Raw genomic sequence first — 25,720 nt, forward strand, 5'->3', positions numbered from 1 at the left:
TTCAAATGCAGATTTAGACCAGTAGCTACTTTTGAATCTGTGCAACTGGTTAGTTTCCTCAGAATAACTTACAAAACTGTGACAATTTTAGCTCTTTAGGTTTTGATTAGAAACAGAAGTGCAGAGACGTACACAATGAAAACAGAAAAAGGAGAGGGAGTGAAAACGAAAGTTAACCAAACTACGAAACATTAAAAACAAAAAAAATCACACTTTGATATTCTGAATTAGGTCTCAATTTGTAGGAACAGCTATAATACTCACTGCACTAAAAAGGATGGACACTTATTTCTGACATTTGATCCTTATTCTGAAATGAATCATGTGAAGAGAAATACAATGCGGATCCTTTCATTACTGTTTTCTGATCTGCACAGATTTTGTGGAGGTATTATTATGTTATCTGTGAAGGGGTCTGTCTGATTTCCCTCCCACAGGGAAACTATACCTGGAATTACGATCCCCATGTTGTTACAAAAATAACAATCAGTCATAATATAAAATATACCAACACTAAGAGTGACTTTGTAGCAGCATCCAAATTACTATTGTATCACATTTAAGAAAGAACTGTAATAAGAGATCATAATATTGAGTGAACAATTTTTTAAGGGGGACTGTAGTCCTTCAATCACTATCATGACCCTTAGAATTTAAATTAAATCCCCTTTAAATTTTAATCCTATTTATATATTCGTAATACTGTAACTATAACTAGATTTTCTGCCTAGGTAGACTTCAGATAGACCTTCAGCACCACTATTTTCTCCTTTTACCTTGTATAGCGCACAAAAAGCAAATGCACAGTCCTTCGTTACATGCCATACACAACCAGAAAATAAAACAGTGTTATCTAAAAGTTCAGGAAACATTCTGTTAAGTGCTGGTGAACAAAACCTGGAGTATTAATATCATAGAGATAGATCTGACTGCAAAATCAAAATTTGTACATGAAATGATTATGATATCAAAAAACCCCATATTCTTTCAGCTGTTTGAGAGCTACAAATGCAGTGTGGACTGTGTGCAGCTTTTCAGCTGGGGAGAAAAGGAACAGCTAGCCCCTACTGCTTTGCGTTTGGCACAATATGCTGAGGGAAGGGTGCAGAGGAAATTCTAAATATCAACAGAACTGGCTTAAATAGCAAGACTTTTTTTAAAAAATCCCATGAAGGAGCAGGATTTTTAAAATGGAAAATACCTACACTGTAAGTCATTATATATTACAAAATATGATAAATTCACATCATGCAAAGCAGTTCAGGCTAAATATGTGACAACTGGGAACAACGACTTAACAGTGACCTGCACTATTCTTGTTATTCTAAGAGTGAAATATTTAAATCAAAACTGCCATCTGTGATGAAACCTCAACATGGGAAAACATCCACTGGGAAGAAGAATGAGACCACTTAACTCTCTTGATTTATGACTCAAATACTGGTCTGAATCCAAATCATTAGATGTCAAAATCCAGGACATTAACACTTTGAATAAGAATTAAAACAATTAGCAAGAAACATGATCATGTTTTCTCACTTTAGTTTTTTTAAAAGTAGCAATTTAATGGTTATTCAAATGTTTTGGTACTTGTTTTACAGTTTGTCAAATTTGAAGATGTTTCTTTTAAGGCATTTTCTATAATTATTTCATATTCTTATGTCAGTAATTATAAAGATACTGTTTACATAACACAAGAGATTCATGAATATATGTAAGGTAACCCATTTAAACAAAAACGATAAGCCCTTCCCTACCAAACTGGGGAGAGATTTTAGTGTCCCACAACCAAACACAGCCCTAAATTAGAGCCATTTTGATTACAATCTGCTAACCCTGCAATACGAACATTTAACCTATAAAAATAATTTATTCTATGATCAAGTAATTTTATTCTAACCCCTGCTTTAAGGTTTTCCATGAACAGTGATTTTGCCACATATGATTCCTTCCGTAGCTACTATACTAAATCCTCAAAGGGATACTAAATTATTTCACTTAGGACTTCAAATTTGTTCATTCATTGAATAAACATTCATGAATGCCCATTCAAACCTTATTCATTCACTGAAAAATGGTCTAAGATACTCTTCAAATAAATGATCCACACATATATATTACATCCTAAACCAGACAGCTCCATGATTTTTATAATTCTGACTACTTCCTGACCAATCTCAGAAAGAGTTTGCATATCACAGGATTTGGATCATAACATCTTTGAATATTCCTATAGTCACTGTGGCTGACATTACTGTAGCCTCTCAGCTATTACTCAACATATCAGTTGGAGGCACATCATCTCACACACCATGTTGTTTTCCTGGAATCAGTAATAAAGTACTTAAAAAAACAAGAGATCAGCTCTCTAGTATTAATAATTAGCATATCACAGAGGTTACAAACTCCCCCTGCAGAATCTAAAGAACAAAATATTACCATTGAGCACCAGCTGCTTGCACATGACAGCTGTCAGAATCTGACCCAAAATATAAGCTCAAAGAAAATAAACTTCCACAAGACTAAGAATTTTTATACGCCAATAGTGTATTAAAATTGCTAATCAATCACATACAGTTGCAGCCTGTAAGTAATGTCAAATTGTCCTAAGTCCCCAGGAAAACCTAGCCAGCAACCTTTACGCAGTCTTCCCTTCTCGTTCAGACCCCCAGACCTCTCAGCCCTGAAGCTGCTTGGTCTAACACCAGACGCTGGCTTGAAGCCCAGCTCTCTGGGGTTCTCACAGCTCTCAAAGACCTTACGTTAAACGCTCCTGCTTGAGGAACAAGCCTAGCAGTGGATAATTACAGGGATGCAGGACACTCTCTCAAAAAAAGTTTGGGTTCTTTTGGTCAAGTAGGATATGGTATTTTAGGGTGCTTGGGCACAACAAAATATCCATACCAAATGCAATATGCTCATTTGATGGAAGACAGGGCCACAGCTTCAGCAAAGCTTACCTCAACTTCCCTCTTTCTTTTGTTTGTTATTTTCAAACAACGCTTCTGGGGCATGGCACATGTTCTTTGCTGCTTTCTTTTCTTCCTGATATCCCTATTCAATGAGATGCTAATATTTTGGAAATTCCTGTTCTTTCAGTTGCAGTTTCTTATACAGACACACAAATTTGGAGGAAATAGTATGTCTAATTTCACTGCTGTGGACACTGTGATTGTCCTCCTTGGAGTCTCCTGGTATCTCAAGGTGTTCAGATACTTTTTAATCTTTTAAGTCTCGACACCCAGATACCTCTGAGGACATTCACCATTCAGCCTGCAGCCTCCCAACTGAAAACTCAGAATTTAGACCTTCTAGGCAGGTGAATTTGTGGTTTGCTATAAAGTGCTTCTGACGTTAATCAGAGTCCAAGCTGCTTCATTATATTTTAAAATTACTTGTATTTCATTTTAACCCTAGCCTTGTTCCTAATGATTGCTACTCATTAGCCTCTGTATTACAGCTCCCTGCATGAAACATCACATATAGTGAACTCTATTTGAGCAGAAAACAATAAACATGATTACAGTGTCAAACATCTTGATGAAAAAAAATCTACTACATTTCACTACTTCATTTTCAGTTCCCACTGAGTTCACATTTCTGTGGTGTTAAGCTGACCAGGAAGGTAATTTTGCCAAGGTCCCACATTCAGAGGAATTAACCTTGTCTAAAACACTTAACTTCTCAATGATGAAAATGCATTCTTTCACAATTAGCATCAAGAAATCATTTCCAACCTGATACTATTAATGGAAACCAGATGTTTAATTTTCTTCATTGATTTTGTTATCCATGGTCTTATTTCCTAATTTCTCTGAATTCTGTAGCTTCACATACATATATGTGGATGCAACACATGCATTCAAACATGTGTTCATACATAGGCAAGAACAATCAGCAAATACCAATGATCCAACAAGGTCATTCCGGGTTTTCCGCTGTAACTATAAAAGGTTAAGAAGGTCTTCAATGGCAATTCCACTGTTTTTTGTGGAGAGACTTCGTACTCATTTCTTTGAAGTCTACATATTAACAAAAATCTAATCAGTGCAAATCTAGTGAATTTCTGTCAGTGTACATCATTTATGAAGCTTCCAGCTGTAAACATAATGAAAAATTGATCCTCTGTTTTTGAAAACACCAATTAAAAATTTTTACTGTTAGCATATTAAGCAAACTGTGTGAAAGATAACATAATGCTCTTGAAGTACTAGAATTTTGTTTAATAAATACATTTAAAATACACACTTGGCTTATTTTGGTCATTGGCTTGCACTGAAGGCAGAATAAAGCTGATGCATTGGGAGGGCTGCCTGGAAGAAGAATGTTTACTATTAATTTATACAATAGGTTGTGCCTCAGCCTCCTTCTATTTAACCAACTTTACTGCCTCACGCAAGTATGAAGTTTCAGGCCATGGTCTAACTGGTTCCCTTCACCTTTCAGTAATCCTTGTGTTCAGAAAGTTTGATAAATATGATCCTGCCAGCCTCTATATAAATCTAAGAGAGAGCTCTTTTTGCCCACATGCCATACACTTGTGTGTGGGTCAACTACAATCTGAACCTCATTTAAGACCAGCTATTCTTACCATATATGAAAACAGTATCTTATTTCCTAAGTCTCCTGAATAAAATCTCTCAAGAGTGTAGCATTAGATTACTGTTTTTCTCTCCTCCTTTCAAAATTACCTTTGGTCATCAGGCACGTTCTGACTGCTGTTCAGGACAATTCTCCAAAGATCTGAGGCTATGAGCTCTTTCTGATCGCTCACAAGGTTGATACTGGGCAGCTGTAGTTCACAGACTTTGCTTTCTGATAGACTGAATTCCCGGAATGCAACAAATGATTTCTGAAGCTCATCCCAGTACTCCAAGCTGCAAGGAATCTGAGATAAAAAGGAGATGTCAGAATTACTTTATGTTTCCTCACAAATATAATGGGATTTACTGTACACACTAGAAGTGCAGAGCTAACTAACTAAGCTAAATAAAAGTAAGCTGTCATACAGCAAATCAGAGTCGTACTCAGATTCTGTGCTACTTCCACTTAAACATTTTTTTAGAACTTCATTGCAGTATATCACTTCAAAGTTCCTCTTACTAGGTACAGAAATAGCTTTGTGTTCCATAGTACCCAGGAATACCAAAGACAATGCAGCTACTCATTATTTATATTATGCAGTCAAAAATCCCATCAGATGTCATTACAGCATGATATCAAGTACATTTTAATCACCATAAAATTTGTTTGAACTAGCACTTTTGATTTTATTATATAACAAAATATCCACTTATTAACTACCCACTAATGAATTCCCTTATTAAAACGATTAAAGATGCAGAGGAAAAATAAAAATGGGCTTGTGGACGGCCAACGCACACACAAAAATCTTGGGACAAATTAGAAAGTACTTGTAATCACATGATCTCTTCTTTCATGGAATATGCTATCTAGACAGTGTGTGGTTTAAAAAACCAAAACCAAATGAATACATAGTAGCTGCAGTTTAATCACATGCCTAAAGTTTAGTTTGTAAATAACCCACTTTGAATATGCCTGGACACATCAGCGAACTGGGAAGAATGTCATTAGAGACATTTCTGAACAGCACCGAAAAAGATTTCTAATAAAAACAGATTTTAAAGGAGTGTGCCTTATGCCTTCTCTCTTTAATAACAGCATGAAAGTGAATGAGAGCATGAAATTAAAACAAATGCAAACTCAGTAAGATATGAAAATTTCATAATTAAGCACAGAAATCCACAGTTACAGCACTCATACATACTTGATAATTATTAAAAGTCAAGTCAACAGAAAACATATAGTAAAAAATTCATATGTATTCATGTGTATGTGCTATTCCTGTTTTTATGAGGGTGTGTGTATATATGTGTGTGTGCGTATGTGTATACACACACACACATAAATAACAAGGAGAAAAGTAGGAATGTGGCAGAGATCTAAGTAAATCTAGCCACAGCCAAAAAAAAAAAAAAAAAAGGTCCATGAATTTTTTCCCTTGTTACTCAGTAAGGACTATACTGCTATACTGCACATGGAGGCAAAGGCAGGCTGATTAATTATCAGGAATGAAGCTTAAGAAGTAAAATTCAAGCAGCTCAGTGGTTCGAGTTGGGGAGGGCAGAGGAACATAAATAATCTCCACCAAAGAACAGTGAAAGAACTAACGTGTGGATCCACAGAGCCTGAAACATGGATTTTTACTACATCTGTCAAGTCAGAGTGATACCTGAAGACTGAAGAGAGCAACCACCGTGACCAATTTTAAGGTCAGGAGGGAAAGAAAGGTATCTGATAACCACAGGCCAAATAATCTGATGCCAGTAACTTCTATAACATAGAGGAGGCTAGGAGTATCAGTCACGAAGGCCTACACACTTTTGAAGGCTACAGTCAGAGAAACTGGAATCGATTTAACATTGAAGAGTGCAAGTCATATTTGTAAAGACAGTAAGACATCTGGTTATAAGCTGCATATTCAGTTGAAAATGGTGAAGAAGGGAAACACACCAGTGTCAAACAGAAAATTATGAGACAGGATGACAATGCCTGCAAAAAGCAAATGAGATCCTGAGAGACATCAGGTGAGATATTTCCAAAAGGGACGGACAAATAATGACTTGTATAAGACACCAGTGGGGCCTCACCTGGAACATGACATGCATTTCTGATTATATATGTTAAAAATATATTAATTTACACTGAAATCAGTGCAGAGTCAAGAGGATTAAATGAAGCACAATAAGAGCTATGAAGAAATACGATTGCTCTACCTCGACACCTCAGGAGATAAACAGTTAAGGGACAAAGAGGGCTATCAAAACTGTGGTTCAAAGCTGAGTTCCTCTGTGAATAAAAGCGTAAGGCCAGAAACCAGAAGAGAAAGAGAGGGAGGCTCTAGGGCAGCTTTCCCATGCATGGCAGCTGGAGCCAGGAGAACGGTTTTTATGAAGAAGTTTCATTTGTTAGTAAGATGGAGACAGCAACTGGCATTGCCCTGCCTGGCAGGAGGCTGGACTTGATAACCCAGAAACGTGCTTGGTGCTCTGCAACAATAACGCCATTATGAAACAGCACATAATTGTTTGTAGCCATATTTCAAGGTCACACTATATTTCTTCTTTTTGTTCTTAGTGTCACTATGGAGTTGGACTAAGACTGTTTTGGTAATTTAGCACATATAGATTCTGTGAAAACTTTCCAGCGTTGAATTCCTTCAGTTTTTAATGTCTGTTGACAATCAAAATCATTGCAAAATTGCAATGCTTCTGTAAGGTTACTGCCCTTCAGTTATTGATATACACACGGAAATTTCCCTGTATAAATTATGGACATTTAAACAGCAACTTTCATCATCTGCTGCCTTTCATGTCGCATTGTGGAGCCATTCATACTCACTCACTCCTTTTTTCAGTGCTCCTCAGTCTCCAGTGCTGATAAATCATGTGTTTTTATTTAAAATACTTCAATATTTGGTATTTTTCTCAGAGCACTAGGTCTTGGAACTAAATCATTGCATAATGATCTGTATCATTTCTAAAAAAAAGCTGCAGCCTTTCATGGTTGCACAAGTACTTCTGAAAATATGACATGCCCTCAAACAGCAAAAGGAATTCAAAATGTATACCTTACTGTATACTTCTAAATTTCAGTCTTTAAAATGTCCTTGAGATTTTTTAGGAGTCTGATCAATATTTTTGAATACTAAGTTTGGCATTGTGTTTCCCACTGTGTATCAACCTCTATCTTTTATATATCTTTAGCATTATTGTTATCATTTATCATTATTTTTTCTTATCAATGCTGTTGAGTAACACTGGTGCAGTAAGTCTTTTAAAGCTATTCTTTAGGATTCTTGTTTCTTTTAGATTATATATCACAACAAGGCATTTTTTTTCCACATGGAAGGAAAATAATGTCTCTGTAGAGAGAATCTCACAAAATTGGACCAGAAAAGCAAGTAGTAGCCATTTTAAAAGCAGCTAAGCAAGATAATAAATTCGATTTCCACTAAGATTAATGAGCTGGAAGAAGAAGTTGAAGAGCACAATAACAGAATTTCACAAGTGCCACTACAGTGTGGAACACTTACATGTATCCATACAGCTAGAGAAAAGTAACAGAGAGAGATTGAAAACAAAGATGAAAAATAAAGAGAGAATTTTAAAAAAATCCAAAACAGATTTTGGATGTATTGTTTAAAAAAGAAAAAAAAATGCAGATATTCAGTAGGTGGCCAATCCTGAGGAAAAGATACCAAAATACACCATGTATAACATCATGGCAAAGTAAAATGATCAATGCAATTACCACGGCACAGAGAATTAACAGCACCTCTTCAGGCTCTGGTAAAACCTAGCACAGTGCATTTGTTCTTTGGGACCCTTCACGGTAAATTACTTCCTAAGTACAATGCAAAGAATTTGGGATGCTACATGAATGACAACTGAACTCAGTTGTATGAGTATCCAGGAAGAACATACCGTCTACTGATTAAAGCAGGCTGGTAAGCATGTTTAAAAGATCATTCCCATTTATTTTTGCTATGGAAAATTTCCCTAATAGTGTTGAAATATATTAAGACATATACCAGAGCAAGATATAGTATATTTCAAGACAACATTTACACATTAGAACTAAGACAGCAAAGATGCAGTTTACGTGATCACCTATATTAGCTAAAGCCCATGTCCTTTGGGACTGTCTGAACTCTAAGCTTGCCAGTTTGAAGCTTGCAAAAGACTTATTTGATCTAGAATCTTTGATTCCTAAATATCTAGCTTTATTTGTTCTAGGGGGTTTATTACTAATGTCTGATTTGGATAAATTTAAGGAAAGATGGTGGCTCTGGACAGTATCAGCTGCCAAAAATAATAGTTGTGAAACCCTGGAAAAAGGCTATAACCCCCAAACTGAATCACAGGCAGTGGGAATAAGTGAATTAGCTGCAAGAGAAAATTCCCCATCTGTAGAATTAAGTATAGTTCTTTTACCTTAAAATATTTGAGTAAAACCTAAGCTATCATTCACATAATTGTTACCTCTTAGAAAATGTGACCACTAGTGCTGCCTCTATAAAACTAAACACTCAAGCAGCACGTCTAACCACAAACTTCTTTGCTAAACAACAAGTATGCTTCTTCAATTGACACTTCTCCATTGCTTTCTGTCTTCTCTCCTAGCTCTCAGAAAGTTTTAATTGGAGTGATTCTATTTATCATTAAAATGCATTACTGTACAGTCTATGTCACTTAACATGTGCATAAAACTACTATTTAAATAGGGGCTCAGACTTAACCAAGAATCTCCAAATTCACTTTTGCAAGAAAACCACATACTATGGTACAAACTCTTAGAAGACGGATTATGGCAATAGGGAGTAAAACATCTGTCAAATTCTCTTTTCAGAAGCATTAACAACGGAGATCTGAAGCAAAAGTGTACAGAACTGTAGCAGAAGCTACATGGAATCAGCCTAAGCTCCAAGTACTTATAACAAAAACTGTTAATAAGATAAAGAAATTTTAAACGAAAAAGTTACAATATCTGGAAGCCCTTTTTCTCTTTAGTTCTGTAGACTATAGACATAGGAGGTCTGAAAACTGGGTGGCATTGCTCAGATTAAGAATAAAAATGATCTATTAATTAATTCTGATAGGAAGAACCAAAGCAGTTGCCTCTGACTGACAGGTCCAGTTCTGTCCCCTGCAAGCAGAGCACAGAAAGAAACAACTCTGCTGAAACCTTCAGACTTTATGAGTGTGGATGCCTGTTCTCCATGAATCTCTCACATCACTCTAATTGTTAAGTTTAAGAAAAAATCTTCATATGTACTACACTTACGTAGACATTACAGGAAATCAGCTCTGTGAGCACATATTGACTCTACAAAGAGAATCTGGCTCAATTTGAGCAGATCTGAAATCTAAACCATATATGTCCCATAAAAAACAAAACAAAAAACTTTCAAACCTGTATCCTTCAAGTCACTCCCCAAACACCTGTTAACCTACCAGCAAGACAGTACTAATAACCAACATTAAAGTATTCCCATTAATGCACTACAATCATATATTGTGTCATACATTATCTGAACCAGAATCATTTAACTCCTATGAGGAAATTAGAGTTCAAGAATTGCTCCAGAATCTGCTAACACTATGTTACACATTAGTATTTTTATCCATGTGTTGTAACCCTAGTGACCATATGGATGTTCCTTATTGCCACTTAAAGTTGTGTGTAATAATAGGATAGGATAGGAAAGAAATCATTGTGGATCCATGTGTGCTTTTTAAAAGGCTTTTATGATCACAACATTTACATGCTTCTGGATTTTCCTGTGACCTGATGTCATCCTCCCAACTTAGGGCTACTTTGTTAATTTGGACTTTAAAAGCTTTGAGGGCACACCACTAACAACTAGACATGTTTCTAATAGCCGAGAAGAGGACCAGCACCAGTGGAATGCCACGTGCTGTCACATTACCATAAATGACCCACTAAACATATTGTCATGATGCTAACAAGTCTCAGACAAAACATCATTGCCATTTAGGGCAGAGATAATTAAAATTTCACAATTTCTTAACTTACCACATCTTTCCACAGACATCTTTTCGGCATCTGGGAAAAAACTACAGTCAGCTGAATACTTTTTCCAGGTTGTTAAATGAAGGATATATACATGAAAAGTATTACTGCTTCATCCCTTAAATACTAGAGTATATAGTTGTTTTAGCTAAATGTACAAAATGGATATATGCATGCAAAACTCTCAGGCTGAAAACATATCTTGTCCAGCTGAGAAAGAGATAAAGATATTTACAGTTGAGTTACAGAAGAATATGCTCACTGTTGCTTTCAGTGATGCTCCCTTTTTATTTATGGTTTTAGTTTTCGTGAGGGAAAAAAAGGCTTCTGCAGAATAAATGCTCATTCCTTGAGTCTCAGTCCCTCACATGGTGGGCGCTTCCTCTTAGAAATGAAGTTATTCTTGTTCCAGAAACAACTACTGTACAAGAAAACGCATACAGAAGACAGGAAGCATGTGTGTGTTTTATCTTCTCTGAGTAGGGCCACCTAAGTGAATGAGAGGCAGAATACAATACAAACTTGTATTTTGTGTCAGACGCCAACCCATGCTGAGATTTTAACTCAAGCTTCCTGAGCATGAATAAACTCATTGCTCCATAATAAAGCTACTCTGGTATTAGGATATTTTTCTGTTTTATGGCCAACTGTCTGAAAAAATACAATTCTCCCTTTAGGTGAACAGAAGTAGCAGTAGAAAATAAAAATCCTTATCTAGATTTTTATAAGGGGAAAATTCTTGGCAATAACAATCAAAAACTTCTGTTTTAAATTTGATTTTGAACTATGATTTGTATAAAAATAGGAAAAAAAAACCCTGCAAAAAACTATATTATGTAGAAAATAAGCTCAAAAGAAAATTAATATTAAATGGACATAAAAACGTCTTAATATGCTTGCTTACACTATACACGCAATCTAATCTGATCACTGGAACAACTTCACTAGTCATTTTGAACAACTGTAGAATGCTTCAACCTACACATGCCCATTTATCCTCTCGTGCAGCCGACACTGCGAAATCATGCTACAAACCCAACTGCCAGCTGGATAAGCTATTTTTACCTCCTCAAGGCTAAGACTGTATCACATCACTGTGGAAAACAACCTCTCCTGGCATAGCTACAGATCAGCAATTGTCACGTCTCATGAAGCTCTAAATAAAAATAACTGTGGTGATTTACAGTGAGGTAAAAGCTTAGCAAAGTATTATTATTATTATCATTCAATACATTTTAGCTGCACAAAGTATCTTCTGCCTCCCCCTGCCAATGCTCTCCTCTGTATCTTTGTTATGCCTTTTTGGTTACATTTACCCCATTTTGGCCTGTCATATATCCTTATATTTTGGGCAGTAAAAGTTACTCCACTGTGGCACACCCTTAATTTTCAAAGCGTAATAATAATCAGATACCACAAGTGGAAAAGTTTTTAAAAATTATCCTATATTGTTTCTTCATAGAGTTTATTTTTCTTTGAACTTTGTTTAACAAATTTTGTCCTGAAGGTAAAACATTTCAATTTTAAATATTCACTTTAAAATTGAATATGCAATATCTGCTTAATTTTTGTTTTTCATACACACAGAGTTCTTTGTCTGAAAAGGGAAAATAACTATTATTTTGTTTACCGAATAGTAACATATACCTCAGCTCTTTCATCTCTGTTTAACAAATTTATTTATGGTACTGTTACTCCTATTAGCATATTTATTTAATTTTGTTTAAACTGACATCTACACTACAGCTTGTAAAATATTAAATACTGAATTATAATAAAGAGATGTGAAAGAAAACTCATGTCTTCTGAAAGAAATTGCTCTTTAAAAAATACATAACTGCCTTTTAGCTGACTTTGGAAAAAAGCTTCTATACATCTTCAACTAATAGAAGCCATAAAAAACCCTTTGTAATATTGGAACCAGTTGAGAAACCACAAGTATTCAAATGCAGGAAATCATGATTTTATAACATTTTAATGTGATCTACTCTTGGGAAACAAAGTTAACCAAGCCCTATTTCTGTACAGGAAATATTCCACTGTACAGTTGTAATACATTGTGGTGAGGGGTACAGCTGCAAATTTTTCACCTGTAATGCCCCACTGGTATTGTGGCTTACTGAATTGCATCAAGATTGCCTTCCTGTCCGGAAAGCCCTCTAAGTACAAACAAGACTCTAAGCCCAGGTTTTATTTTCCCTTGGTATAAGAATATGGTAATTTAAGAGCCCTGAGAAATGCTTTTTAACCTTTTAGAAGAAATATGTAGCATTCTTTTATTAGGAACTATGTTCTTTGCTTTTCTAAAACAACATGTGACCAACTTATCAATTTATCAAGCTAGCAGGTTCAGAATGAATGCAGGTGTGTACAGTAATGTAATCTGTCACAGATACTGACTTTTTCTCATTAAGGAAAAATTACTCTAAACACACTAACAGCTTTTGTTAAGAAAGCACAGAATAGTGGTATGCTCTAAGAGAGGAGATTTCTGCAGAATTTTTTCTAAGTAAGAGAATGTATGCACTGTTAAGTGTCAGATGCATTTTTTCTAACAAATGTCATTCATCTTGATGCTGAATCTATGTGAATCATTCATTTTTCCCATTGCAAAAGCAACAGTATTTTACTTATTTTATTAGGGTCTTGGTTATTTTTATAATATAACGTTGCAGGTTTTCTGAAACAAATTAACTTAGAAGCTCTTACACTAGGGACTTACCTACTTACTGCAATGTTCTCCATTCTCTTCTGATATAGGAAGAATATTCCACATTTTATTTAAGGCTCCTGATTTTCTTGGTCTCAATATTTCTGAACAACTATACTGTTGAAATGCGGTCACTTTAGTAATTGAGGGAAGCAGCCTGTTAATGCATCATGTACTGCATAATTTTTGGTATACAGGATATTTTGACCACATATTCTCACCAAAGTAAAGCCTGACTCTTACACTAAGTGTCGCAAGATCAGCGTATAGCTGGAAGAACTTTGGTTTGCAAAGTTTCATAAATCAGAGTTACAAAATCTGAAAAGTACAGAACACTAAACGAGAGTGTAAATCTGTCATTAAGATAATCTGATGGTTTCGTCAGTCTTCTGGCACCCGGCAGAATTTTCACTAGCTCACTAACCCCAAAGGGTAAATTTCAGTGTGATGCACAGGCAAATTATGGACAACTTCCATTAACATTCCCAACAAGTTACGCTTAACTCCCTGCAGACTGCACTGAAACTGTAGTCCAAAGGATACAGTCCCATCTTGATGCAGTGAACACTAAGATCACACAGCAAAATAATTAAGATTATACACACAAAATACAGTAACAAAATACTAAAGTCTGAGATAATCCTTCTCTCAGGCTAGGAAGTTCACAAATAATGTTTAAAGCTGGAATTCCTAAAGAGAATGGGCTCTGTTTCAACATCTGCTTAAGACTCACTGTATAACACTGCAACTTCTTTAGCACCTACTTCTTTCCTTGAAAGAAAATGAAGACAATACCTATCTTATCATTAATCGTCAGAGTCTTAACATTCAAAAACAGATGTGCAAAACTATGCCCACCATCACAGGACTTGCACACATGCAGACCATCCGAAGTGCAATTGGCTCAGGCTAAAAGCAAGTCTTCAGCCCTCAAAAATAGAATAGTTGTTTTTATAAATTACCTGCATTCATTTTCCATGTCTGCAAACACTCGATCTACTGGCAGGAAAGTAATGTGATACATTAGGATAAAAGGCATTTGTTAAAGTACTAGTTTATGATCAAATATGCTCAATAATTATACTGTGTTGTTTCATTTCAAGATTGTTTCAACTCTTCACATAGCAGAAAGATCATACAGTCCATATATACCAACACAACAATTTTGAGTAACTACAAAAGACAGAATTAACAAGAAATGTAAGTTTTAAAAAGCAGAATCCCAGAAAAAATACAAAATTGCCTCCTGGACAATTCACAGCAATTAGACAAATTATTTTACCACACATTTAAAAAGCCTGATTATTTGAAAGCAATACTGAACTGTGTAACAGTAGACTCAAAAAATGCAAACCATCAGGTTTATCGATAAGCATGGTTGAACTTTACAACTTGCTTAGCTAATAACACCATGAACTTAAATCACTAACCTGTCATACACAAATTATCAGGATTTCCAAAATAGCTGTTGCTTTGGAAATGTAAAAAATGAACCAAATATGAATAAAATTTGTGGTTTCCCAAAAAGCTCTTTTCCCAGACTCTCAAATGCCAAGCTGAACATTGTAGCCCCAACAAGGAATGAAAAGCAAAAAGGAAGCAGAGTCAGCCAGAAATGAGGTATTCTCTGTTAAAAGGAAAAATGAATGCCTTTGACGTTGATCATAATTCTTTTCCTGTTGACTGTCATGTCAAATCTTTCCTGGGGTAATGACTTACAGTAGGTCCAATGCCAATCATTCTTAAGCTCATGCTTCCTTCAGCCACTGTTTAAACAACCACAAGGTGTAAGAATATGACTGTTTATTGGCTGACACTGTTGAAAACATCAGACTCAAGACTGTAGTTTACAAATGTTTTATTTAAAGAATATAATCATGTAATGCAATGCAACAGACAACTGTTAGAATCCCCACCTTTTGAAGCTGTGAATATTTTATGTTCCCTTAAAGGAGATCTCACCATCTCAGCAAATACTACGAGGGAATTTTGCCAGAGCGGGATTATTTACCTTCTCTTTTCCTTATTAAATCTCAGTTAAGCCTTTGCAATCTCAGAACTATACTCACTTCCCTAATTTTCTCCAGTAAACCTTGAGATCTGGTTAATGTAATCACCACTTTTCTAAACCAGGAATAAGTGCTCTATTTATTAGGAGGCTATATAAAGAAGAAAGGCCAAAAAAGGAGACCTCGGCACGCATTCGTCTTTTCATCAGCTCTTACAATGCTGACTACACTTGCATGCAACAGAAATCCTGGCAGGTACACAAGGGAAACATCCTCAAACACAAAAACCTGTCAGTGTTATAGCCCAGCAAATATTTTATTCTAACTTCATATGGAGGAATGAACAAAGGCCATAGATTATCTTCCTTTTGTCTTGTACATTTTAACAGCTTGTATCTCTCAGTGGATAACAATCCAGGAGAAAGAATTTTAAGTCTGTGTTGGTGATGCAGCTTAAATAAATCACAGAGCTCAGAATCAGAATCTGGAGTATTACGACATTATATAATCACTTTGATTAGACAAATCTGTTTTTCTCCACCATTTAAATCCATGACCACTTGTATAAACGCTACAGTGACAATGCACAGCTTTTGGTTTGAGGTATGGTGACATTCTTCATCGGAGAGATAACTATGCAATGAGATGGGAAACACTGAGCATCTCTGTAAAAACTTCCCTAGCTCCAGTAGGTCTCCAGCCGTACAGGAAGTTACCTGTCTGCCCTGTTCACTTGCTTGCCCCAAAAAAGCAGAATACCTCCTTGATGGCATACAAATTGCTTTCCTACTCTAGCGAGCCAACCCCCCCCCCCCCATCAAGTCTTCACTCCCCCCACCCCAAAGCCGTCAAACTTGTTTCTGGTACAGATAAGTGACATAAAAATACGGCCCTGAGGAAATCAGGGAGGTAAATTCTTCTTAAAAGGATTGTGTATCAAGAACTCTTCTTCATCCTTCTGAGTGAACATAGGCTAATCTGAGGCAAAGGCAAAAACAAATCTGAGATTCTCAAGGCTGCAGGAAAACACAGGAAGACTTTGGGAAACGAGAAGTATAGTAAAAGTGTAGTTTTAATCTCCTCAGAGCAAGTATCTGCCAGCATTTTCTTTAGGCTTAAATGCAACTATGCCTAAATGTAGCTCAGTCCAGTATTTGTACAATTTGAATGCCACCATCAAACCAATAAAGCAAAAAAAACCCAATAAAGCAAAAAAAAATTTTTATGTAACTCCCTCCTTCAAACTGTAAAGATAATAAAGAAGTGAAAAATGCTTATCCTTCCTCAACTGTTGCAATGTGACAGATTCAAGGAACTGTACAAGCATGGCTGAATTTAGCACTACAAGATAGCTCTGAAACACACATTAATAGCCCTAATTACGGTGCGAAATGTATTCTTCTCTCTGCACTGGGACAGTGGTATTACCTGCATGACCATAAACTACTGCCTGGAACGGGGAATGGTCACTCTTACTCCTTGCTTGCTTGCTTGCCAGAATAATGCTACATCTCCAACTCTATCTATGAACATTTTAAAATGTACTCTGAAGCACGGTGATGGCCATCAAGCAAAGTTCTCAGTGGGCAGCCAGCACCGCCAGCAGCAGATTCTAACCACGACTGCTAAGACGCAAGAGTGTCGTAGAGCAAATGAAAGATCCGTTGCCCCATGATTATGAGCTGGTTGCTTTATAGAACAGACTTCACAGTTAAACTGGGAAACTGAGACATACCTTAATTAAGTCTTCATGTACAAATACTTATGGAGCCAAATCTATAAACATCTACACAATTCCAGAGTCTTTTTACTACAGAAATTGCCTGCACGAGAGAGTGTGTCCTAAATGTAAAATTAACTGTTTTGGAGCAAGAACAACAGGTTTCATCTCCCTAATTTTGTGTCCATATTTTTTAAAGTACATAATAAAATAGGCTTTTAAAGATACGCATCCCTGCATCTTCAGCCCTGAGACCTTTCCTCACCATCACTCTACTAGACTGATTTAAAAGTTTCATTTGTTATAACTGAAAAGTCTCACAGAACATCCCTTCTGATGTATCACTACTACTCTTCAACATTTTGAAGTAATGGCGTTTCTGCTTCTCTCTCTTGCTCTTGCTTATTATCTTACCAATTCATTCTGTGAAAATTTTCTGAGTTTGGACTCTTCCCTGCTTCTGACCGTGAATATGATTCTCACACCAACGCTGTTCTTCCCTTTGTCCTTGCTGATTTGGGCAGTAACGAATTACCCTGGCCTAAAGTGATATTGGATGGAATTGGCACTGGGATTAATTTCACTCTCATGAAATGTGTGTTGTCCTAAGTGAAATGATCAGTAGGGTAGAATATATTTTTTTCTTCTCCATGTATTTTAAAAATAATCTTATCAGTAGGCAAGATCAAAAAGGTACGTCTTTACGAACATTTGAGTCCCCTGCTGCCTGAAAAGTCTCTTCTTATCCGCATTACACAAGGGGTGCATTAGCGGTGGCTTAGAGCCAGTATTTATTATGCTACTTGTACAAGACACAGCCTATTTGCTGTTTATTCTTAGGAGAACATAAAACTATTGCTCTACTTCTTGCTCCTTCCTCCCACATTTGTTTTTACTAAGGTATTTAGCCGTATCTAGACCTTTCCAAACATCAGTCAATAAATTCTCACAATTTAGATAACAGGCAACCGTTAGTAGTATTGAAACAGAAGCTGATATAAAAATTAAGAGTTGATAGTTATATAGATGTAAGAGTTTTATAGTTTTGATCAAGGAACTAGAAAGATGTTTGGAATAGAGGACTATTCTGCCTACATAGCACACTTTGTTCTTGATGTGGAATCTAATACTGTTTTCAGTTAGCCATGCAAAGTTGCACCCCCAAAAATCAAGGACAATGGCAAATTGATTTTTACTTCACTTTATTCCAATTCATATTCTTGAAATATGTAATTTCCTCTTCTTACTTGGATATTTCAGATGTTAAGATGCTTGCTTCCAAAGTGCAATGAAATATTTATACTGAAAGTGTTGTAAAGTAAAAATAGCTACACTGTATTGTTGACAGAAATGAGTCAGCATCAATCAGGCTAGGCCCTGGCATAAGTCATCAGCAGCATTAAAGTTACAACAAGCTAAAAATTACATACAAAAAAAGGATACGGATGTTGGAGTAAAAGGAAAGGAACTAACCATAGTAACTAACTGAAAAATAAGAGTTGTTGTATTAGCTGGGTGGAGGTAAATATGAACTAAGTGCATGGGACAGCTCAAAACTGGATGAAGACAAATGTTAATACAGTACATAGACTAGCTAAGTAACAGCTGCAAGATGGGCTATGACACAGGCTTGAGTTGTGTTCGTGACAGCATAAACGAAGATGTTGGGAGTAGAAAGAAATAAGACATTAAAAAAACCCAGACAGATAATGGTCATGCCCCTGTCCCATGTGGAATTATTTAATTTTCTGTGCATTCACAGAAATACATATAATTTACAGAATTTGCAATAACTCTATTGCTTTCATTTTTATTTTCAGGATTTTAGGACTGAAACCTAATGAGAATTTACAGTTATACTGGATTGTAGTTCCACTAGTTGGGTTGTGGGAAATTTATACAGTTTTTCTAGAATACTTGCTTCCACATAAAGACAAAATGAATCTTAAGGTATCCTAAGGATTTCTGAAGACGTAGATCATCTCAAATCATGCATAGAAAGTAGCTTAGCCGTAGTGGCCTTGCAGTAGTGCTGACTTCCACCTCCTTTCCAGGAGGACCAAAGGGTCTGAGTGGATACGTTATAACTCTCTGCAACCACCATTAAACTAGCAGGAGAGCCCTTAGTCTTACTGATGCAAGGCTGATGATTTTAGTGGCTGAGCTGTGCTGAGTAAAAGAAAATACTTCCAGCACAAAGCCAAATGTATTGTTAAAAAAAAAAAAAAAAAAAGAAAACAAACTTAATAAATAACTGTTAGTAAGTGGAGCAATGATTTACCTTCACTTAGAGTATTTTTCCAGCTGGCAAGTTTTTAGTGTGTTAAATGTTATTATAAAACAAGACTTTGCAAAGATATGGAACTTTAGCATTGAAATGACTGCCTAGCTTTTGATTCAACAAACCTTATTTGCCCATCCAAGTTTTCTAAACTCTAGACTGCAATGTGATTTTATCCAACAGCCACATACTGCTACTATAAGATCATTAAGTAGTTCATAAGATGAAGAGATAGAAACAAGGTTCCTACAGAAAGATGATGTACAATAATGCCAATGCTGCTGGATGCAGGAGGACAGGATGAGGGACTGAATTTGTATTTCTAAAATAATGCCATCATGTGTCCTTTCTTCATTAATAAGACACTTGCAAATATATATGTTGTTTAATATGCACCTTATTTACTATATAAACTTTAAAACTATCACAAGAAGGTAGATTCAAAAACATCTTGGCAGTGATGCAGGCATACAGGGAGCACTAAGAAATGTAACAAAGATACCCTAAACCAAACATGTCATTGCTTCTCTCACATTTACAAAAGTCATTCTGGAAGAGACAAGTTTCCCCTAAAAATCATATGCGACATCTCTTTGTACTAATTTAGATATCTTTTAACTTTTTTTTAAATTACCAGCCACCAGTTTTTAGTCATAATGATTCGCAAGCTAGTGAACTACAAGACTAGCATGGTTCCTGGATTTAAATAGTGGTTTTTTTCTGGCACAGATCACATCTTCAACCTGAAATCACGCCAATTTTCTTACCACCACATTTTGATATTCACTTTGTAGCATGCTTGAAGAGTTTCTTCTGTTCTCAATGCAGATTAAGAAGAAAAATTTCTGGAATTGTGTGGATAAATTAGGACCCACCATGTCAAAGAACCACCAATATAAGAGAGAGATTAAATTACATTTGTGCCTCAGGTCTTCTACTCTCTAGGTCAAAAAGGGCTAGACATGGTGCCAGATAACGGTTTCAGCACCTCAGGATAAGAAATACCTTATGTCACTGAACAGGAACTCCTTAACAAATTAAGAAGAGCTACCATGGAAGTCTAAAGGTATTTCATCAAATACTAGTTATCTGAAGGAATGGTAAATCACATAGAACCACATAAGGTTTGTGGCATGTGAAAAAGGGACAATGAAGGATTAACAATTAAATAGAAAGGGGCTGTAATTCTAAGGGAACAGGGAGGAGAACACATTCAAGTCCTTTCAATCTCCCCAAAGAAACAGACTCCTGATGAGGTTTCTTGTGAATGCAACTGGGATTCTCTCTCACTTCTTTCAAACAAAAAGATCAGACTTATATTTGAAATCATTAAAGAAAACGCAATATGCAAAAGCACGGCAGAAACATCAGTTCTTCCTTTTCCCTCGACAAATAAAAGCAATGTTAGTAATGTAAAGAAAGTAAAATATTAGAAACTTGACCAGTGAAACGGTTTACCCTTGCAACAACAGAAGTAAAAACACAAGAAGATAAGCTCTTGGGACAATCTGGAAATAGTGGTAAGGTAAAGTTTTACAGAAACAATATAGTTCATATCAGCTCTTACAATCTGAAGCTGTTATCTTATCCTTTGGCCACAGCAGATGATATGCAACTCTAATAACTAGCAAAATACTCTTTACGGTGAAGCTTTTGCAAGTTCCAGGAATTTGAAGAATAGTTATAGAAAGAAAAAGACTTCTAACATCTACTCATGATTAAAACGATATGCCAAAAGGAGTTTAGCAAAGATAGAAAGCTAGATGAAATGTCACAGCAATTTACTTGGGAATGAAAGAACATGAAACTGGCCAAAGTTTAAATCTGTTAAACACAAGAGAAATTACAGAAGTGCACCTTTGCCTTGATTTATGTAAAGTAAAGGATTGAGGGAGACTGGTAACACAGCTGGTGACATTATGGATCCTCCTAGCATTTGAAGATATACATCATCTTTGGAAAGTTTTTAAAATATATTTTTAATATACTTTGATATCATTATTGTCTTTAAATTTAGTTCCTTTTTCAAAAAAAGCTGAAGTCTTTGGCTTGCAGATGTTCCTCTACTGTTTAATGTCAAGAAGTAAATTAAAATAAAAGTGTTGTTTTGTCTTTTTTCTTTTTCATTTCGTGAATTTTCCCCTTAGAAATGGCATTTTGTATTTCTATACTCAGTAAATACACAGCACATTAAGAGACAGATGTACATCCACACCGGCAAAAAGCAGTGTCTGATCAAAAGGCTCCCGATATTTAAGTCAGTATCAAAACTTTGAGATAAGTATTTGGTAAGTGTAGCTTAGCTAATGAATTTGAAAATTGACTCTGTATTACTTCTTTCATCCAAATAACTATATTGGACTATTCAAAAAATGCATACTGTCCCTGTTTAAAATGGCTGCTTACCTACCTTGTGCAGAGCTGCTCTGTGCACGTGCATTGCCATTTTCAGAACATGTGATAAATCACCACCTACAGCCAGGCAACGGCTACTGCCATAATTACCTGCTACCAAAATGTGGATCCTTTTGTAAGCTTTTGCGTGCTCCATGTGCCTAACACCAGAGTTTCTGTGTAGACATGTTAGTCAAGATCACGGATGTGACCTTATGCTCTAGTTCGGCTGATATCTTTACTCTATCTCCTTGTAATTGAAAGCCTAAGCTATTAATCAAAGACTTCCAAAGAATTCATCACAAAATCAACAGATTTTAAAGCTTACAAGAAGAGAGTCTGCCATAGTAAAAACCACCAAGGAGGGAAATTATACAGGTATGCTTGACTTCCAAGTCAAAGCAAGACTGATAGAAATAGTTCCCCATAATCAATGTGTAAGATTAAATGCAACTCTGAATAGTTACTTGAAGATCTATAAAAGTTTACTGGACCTGAGAAATGGCAGCTGAGCACTTGCTAGTTTTGGTCTTACTGCACCAGGCAGTCCCAGGGGAAATGAAAGAGGACTGTAAATGCCCTCTTTTCTCTACACCCCAGTATGGAAGTTCAGAGAGGCAGAACGTGCATGCTACTAGAAAAAATCCAGTTGCATATGCAGTAGAGTCTGTGCTGATGTCCACCTGAATAACCACCTATTCCCACTGCACAGGGACATATTTTTATAAAAGCACATATATTAGCTCATGATGACAGCTATCTATAATTGGAGCTTAATGCACTTCTACCAAAAACTTGGTATGCCCTGCTCTGAAAATACTGTCCTAAAAGGAGGAAAATTGCTGGTTTTCACAGAAACCTTATAGAGTCATCAAGAAAGCATACAATAACACAATTTTGATTCAGACCGCAGGCCAAAAGGAGCTGATTTTTTTCCAATTAATTTTAATTTTTATGTAACTGAAAGGAGCTGACATTTGGTTGTCTAGAGGGCAAAGAAATTGGCAGGACATTTGCATGATCTCACTAACAGTATGTGCATTGTAATAACATTATACCATTTATCTGAGGAAAATTATCCTACTTACCCATAACACAAAGCATATTGGTGCATAATTCAATTTTTAAAAGCAATTTAAAAATATATAGCAATAATGAAATGTAATTCAATATTTAGGAACAAGTAGGAAGAATTGGGAGATATTTTATTTAATTCTTTTAACTTATAACACTATTCTGATTAACAAGCCCATTCAAATGAAAATGAAAGATTCAGTCTGCAATACAAAAAGAAAAACAAGACTATAAAACTTCAAATTGAACAAAAATTGAAATAGATATGCAAGGAACGAGTGAATTTATAAATACGAATTATACTAGACAGGAGAGGGTATAACTATGTAACTGTATTTTGGAGAGGCAAAAGTTTGAAAGTTAAAGATCCATGCAGTCATTAGCTATAGGTCTATTTTTGAGGCACATAACCACAAAGCTGCTTAACTCAGTCCTCCTTTGAAGGACAGTTCAATGCTTTCGAACAGTCAAACTGGACTGCCCTCTTCTCAAAGCAAAAAAATGAGAGATGACCATGAGCAACGTGCCCTTGTAGCAAAGAAGGCCAATGGCATCCGGGGCTGCATTAGGCAGAGCTTTGCCAGCAGGCTGAAAGAGATGGTCCTTCCCCTTTACTCAGCACTGGTGAGGCCCATCTGGAAATGCTGGGTCCAGAGCTGGGTTCCCCAGTGCGAGAGAGACACAGACATACTGGAACGAGTCCAGCAAAGGGCCACAAAGATGATTAAGGGACTGGCGCATCTCTCCTATGAGGAGAGGCTGAGAGAGCTGGGACTGTTCAGCCTGGAGAAGAGAAGGCTCAGGGGAGAGACCTGATCCATGTGTATAAATATCTGCTGGGGGGGTGTCAAAAGATGAGGCCAGACTCTTCTCAATGGTGCCCAGTGACAGGACAAGAGGCAACGGGCACAAACTGAAACACAAGAAGCTCTGCCTGAACACAGGAAAACCCTTCTTTACCGTGAGGGTGGTTGAGCCACTGGCACAGGTTGTCTTAAGAGGTTGCAGAGTCTCCACCCTTGGAGGTATTCAAAACCCAGCTGGACATGGTCGAGAGCAACCTGCCCTAGGTGACCCTGCTTGAGCAGCGGAGTTGGACCAGATGATCTCCAGAGAGATCCCTTTCAACCCCAACTGTTTTGTGATTCTGTGAAAATAAGTCCTCTGCGCATTGTCAATCTTAATAGAAGAAGCCCAGCCATCTACCATCACAGACACTGCAGAGGATGGTAGGACTGGAGATTTTAGTTCATGGATTCCACTGAATCTTGGGAATTTCAGACCAGATCTTTCTTTACATGTTTCAGGTTCAAATTAAATGAGGTCTTTTAATAAAGAATAAATACTGTGTATGCTTGCAAACCAGGACTGATAGAGTTTGCTATAACTTATTAAGTCATGGAAAAACATTTACAGGTAAGTAGTTATGATGTTTTCACAAGTAGTTTTAAACTAAAGATGTGCTCAAACTGCAGAATTTACCTCCTACTGATTTTACAGAGCTCCTGACATTTGTTTTGTGCTCATTTTTAATAACCACAACTTCTAAAACATTCACTTTACAACATCTTAACATTTTCTTTTGTTAATGAAAGTCAAAAACTCTCATTACCCACCTGAAGAACGTCTCCTAGGTCAGCAGTGCTAATATCCGGGTCTTCAGTGGTATTAAAAGGAACAGGGTTAATTCTTACAAGAGTGAGCACTCTGGGTTCTGGATATCTCCATAACATCATTCCTGGACTATCCTCAGTTTCATTGTAAAACACAACTTCATAGGCACCAGGCAGTTTTTGTGCTTCTGTCAAATGAAAGAAAGCTATAATCTGTTATATAATTTCTAAAAAGAAACATGCTGCTTTATGAGACTAAAGTAGTTGAAAATAAACCCCTCAGGATCAAAAGGAGAGAAAATAAAAAAGCAATTTCCCTGACTTTTAAAAGATTACAGCTTAATGGAAAGAAATCAAAAAAGTATTTTTTTCATTCCAGCAGATGTCTTTTCAATTGTTTTTCCCCAAAAAGTAAAGAATTTATTGCAATAGGCAACTAATGCTTAATAGGTTACTACTCTATTTATGCTATAATTAACAAGAAAGTAATAATGTTCTTCTTACCTGCATCTTGTATATACTGGAACAGGCCTGTTCTCAGATCATCTGAAGTATGCTCAGTTTTTGAGGCCTGATTCCTTTCTCCAGAAGAACAAGTGGGATATGTACGTTCAGATATGAATGACTCTGCACTGCTGTTTTTAGTGAGGTACCCTTGCAGAAGCTCCTGGAGAAGAACTAAACAGTTCAAATGCTCCTGACCCCAGAAAACCTAAAAAAAAAAAAAAAGACAAAACAATTACTTACAAATATTTAAACATTTCTGAAGAAGAAAAAACTCCCAAAATAGGAACTGTATATTGCTTTTTGCCTGCTCTACTTATACCTAACTTGTGTGCAAATATCCTTAATGTGAAAAAAAAGAATGAGAACAAAAAACCTTTACAAAACCATCTGGCAAATTTGTTCTTTTCATCATTCTACTGAAAACATTAATTCTTACCACTTACAGTTGCTACAGGTGTTGCCTGCAAGAGCACAGAACTAAAAAGTGATATGCAAAAACATACAGCTGAATACAGTATCTAATGTTAGGGCCAGTCAAAGGTTTTGCAGTTTAAGATATGACAAAAGATCTTAAAGATACAAAGTTTAAATTGCTCCAAGAGTATGTTGCTTCAAAACTGGAATTTTGGACTGCATTAACACCTGAATAAGCAACACAGCAAAAAGGATGACTAGAAAGACATACTGAAGATCATCTCAAGTCACAAATGTTAAGTATACACAGAATATGAATTGGATATATTGTAAGTTCTGAGAGCACAACTTGAAATTTAAAACAGAAATTTTGAAAAATAT

At 36.2% G+C, this 25,720-nt stretch overlaps 1 protein-coding gene across 9 annotated transcripts in view; it reads right to left on the reverse strand.

Moving 5' to 3' along the window:
• The window catches only part of VPS13B (vacuolar protein sorting 13 homolog B), a 483,999-nt gene that overhangs the window by 58,499 nt on the left and 399,780 nt on the right, over positions 1–25,720 (reverse strand). For all 9 annotated transcript variants that reach the window (XR_010388020.1, XR_010388021.1, XM_064507672.1 and 6 more), the window contains 3 exons: positions 24,923–25,130; positions 24,422–24,606; positions 4,692–4,888 (listed from right to left, as the gene is read on the reverse strand). Coding sequence is in view for 7 of the 9 variants with exons in the window: in XM_064507672.1 (XP_064363742.1) it covers positions 4,692–4,888; positions 24,422–24,606; positions 24,923–25,130 (590 nt within the window). In the remaining 2 variants the exon portion in view is untranslated. The remainder of the gene's footprint in view (positions 1–4,691; positions 4,889–24,421; positions 24,607–24,922; positions 25,131–25,720) is intronic.

Source organism: Dromaius novaehollandiae, chromosome 2 (assembly GCF_036370855.1).
Source record: "Dromaius novaehollandiae isolate bDroNov1 chromosome 2, bDroNov1.hap1, whole genome shotgun sequence".
NCBI lineage: Eukaryota > Metazoa > Chordata > Aves > Casuariiformes > Dromaiidae > Dromaius > Dromaius novaehollandiae.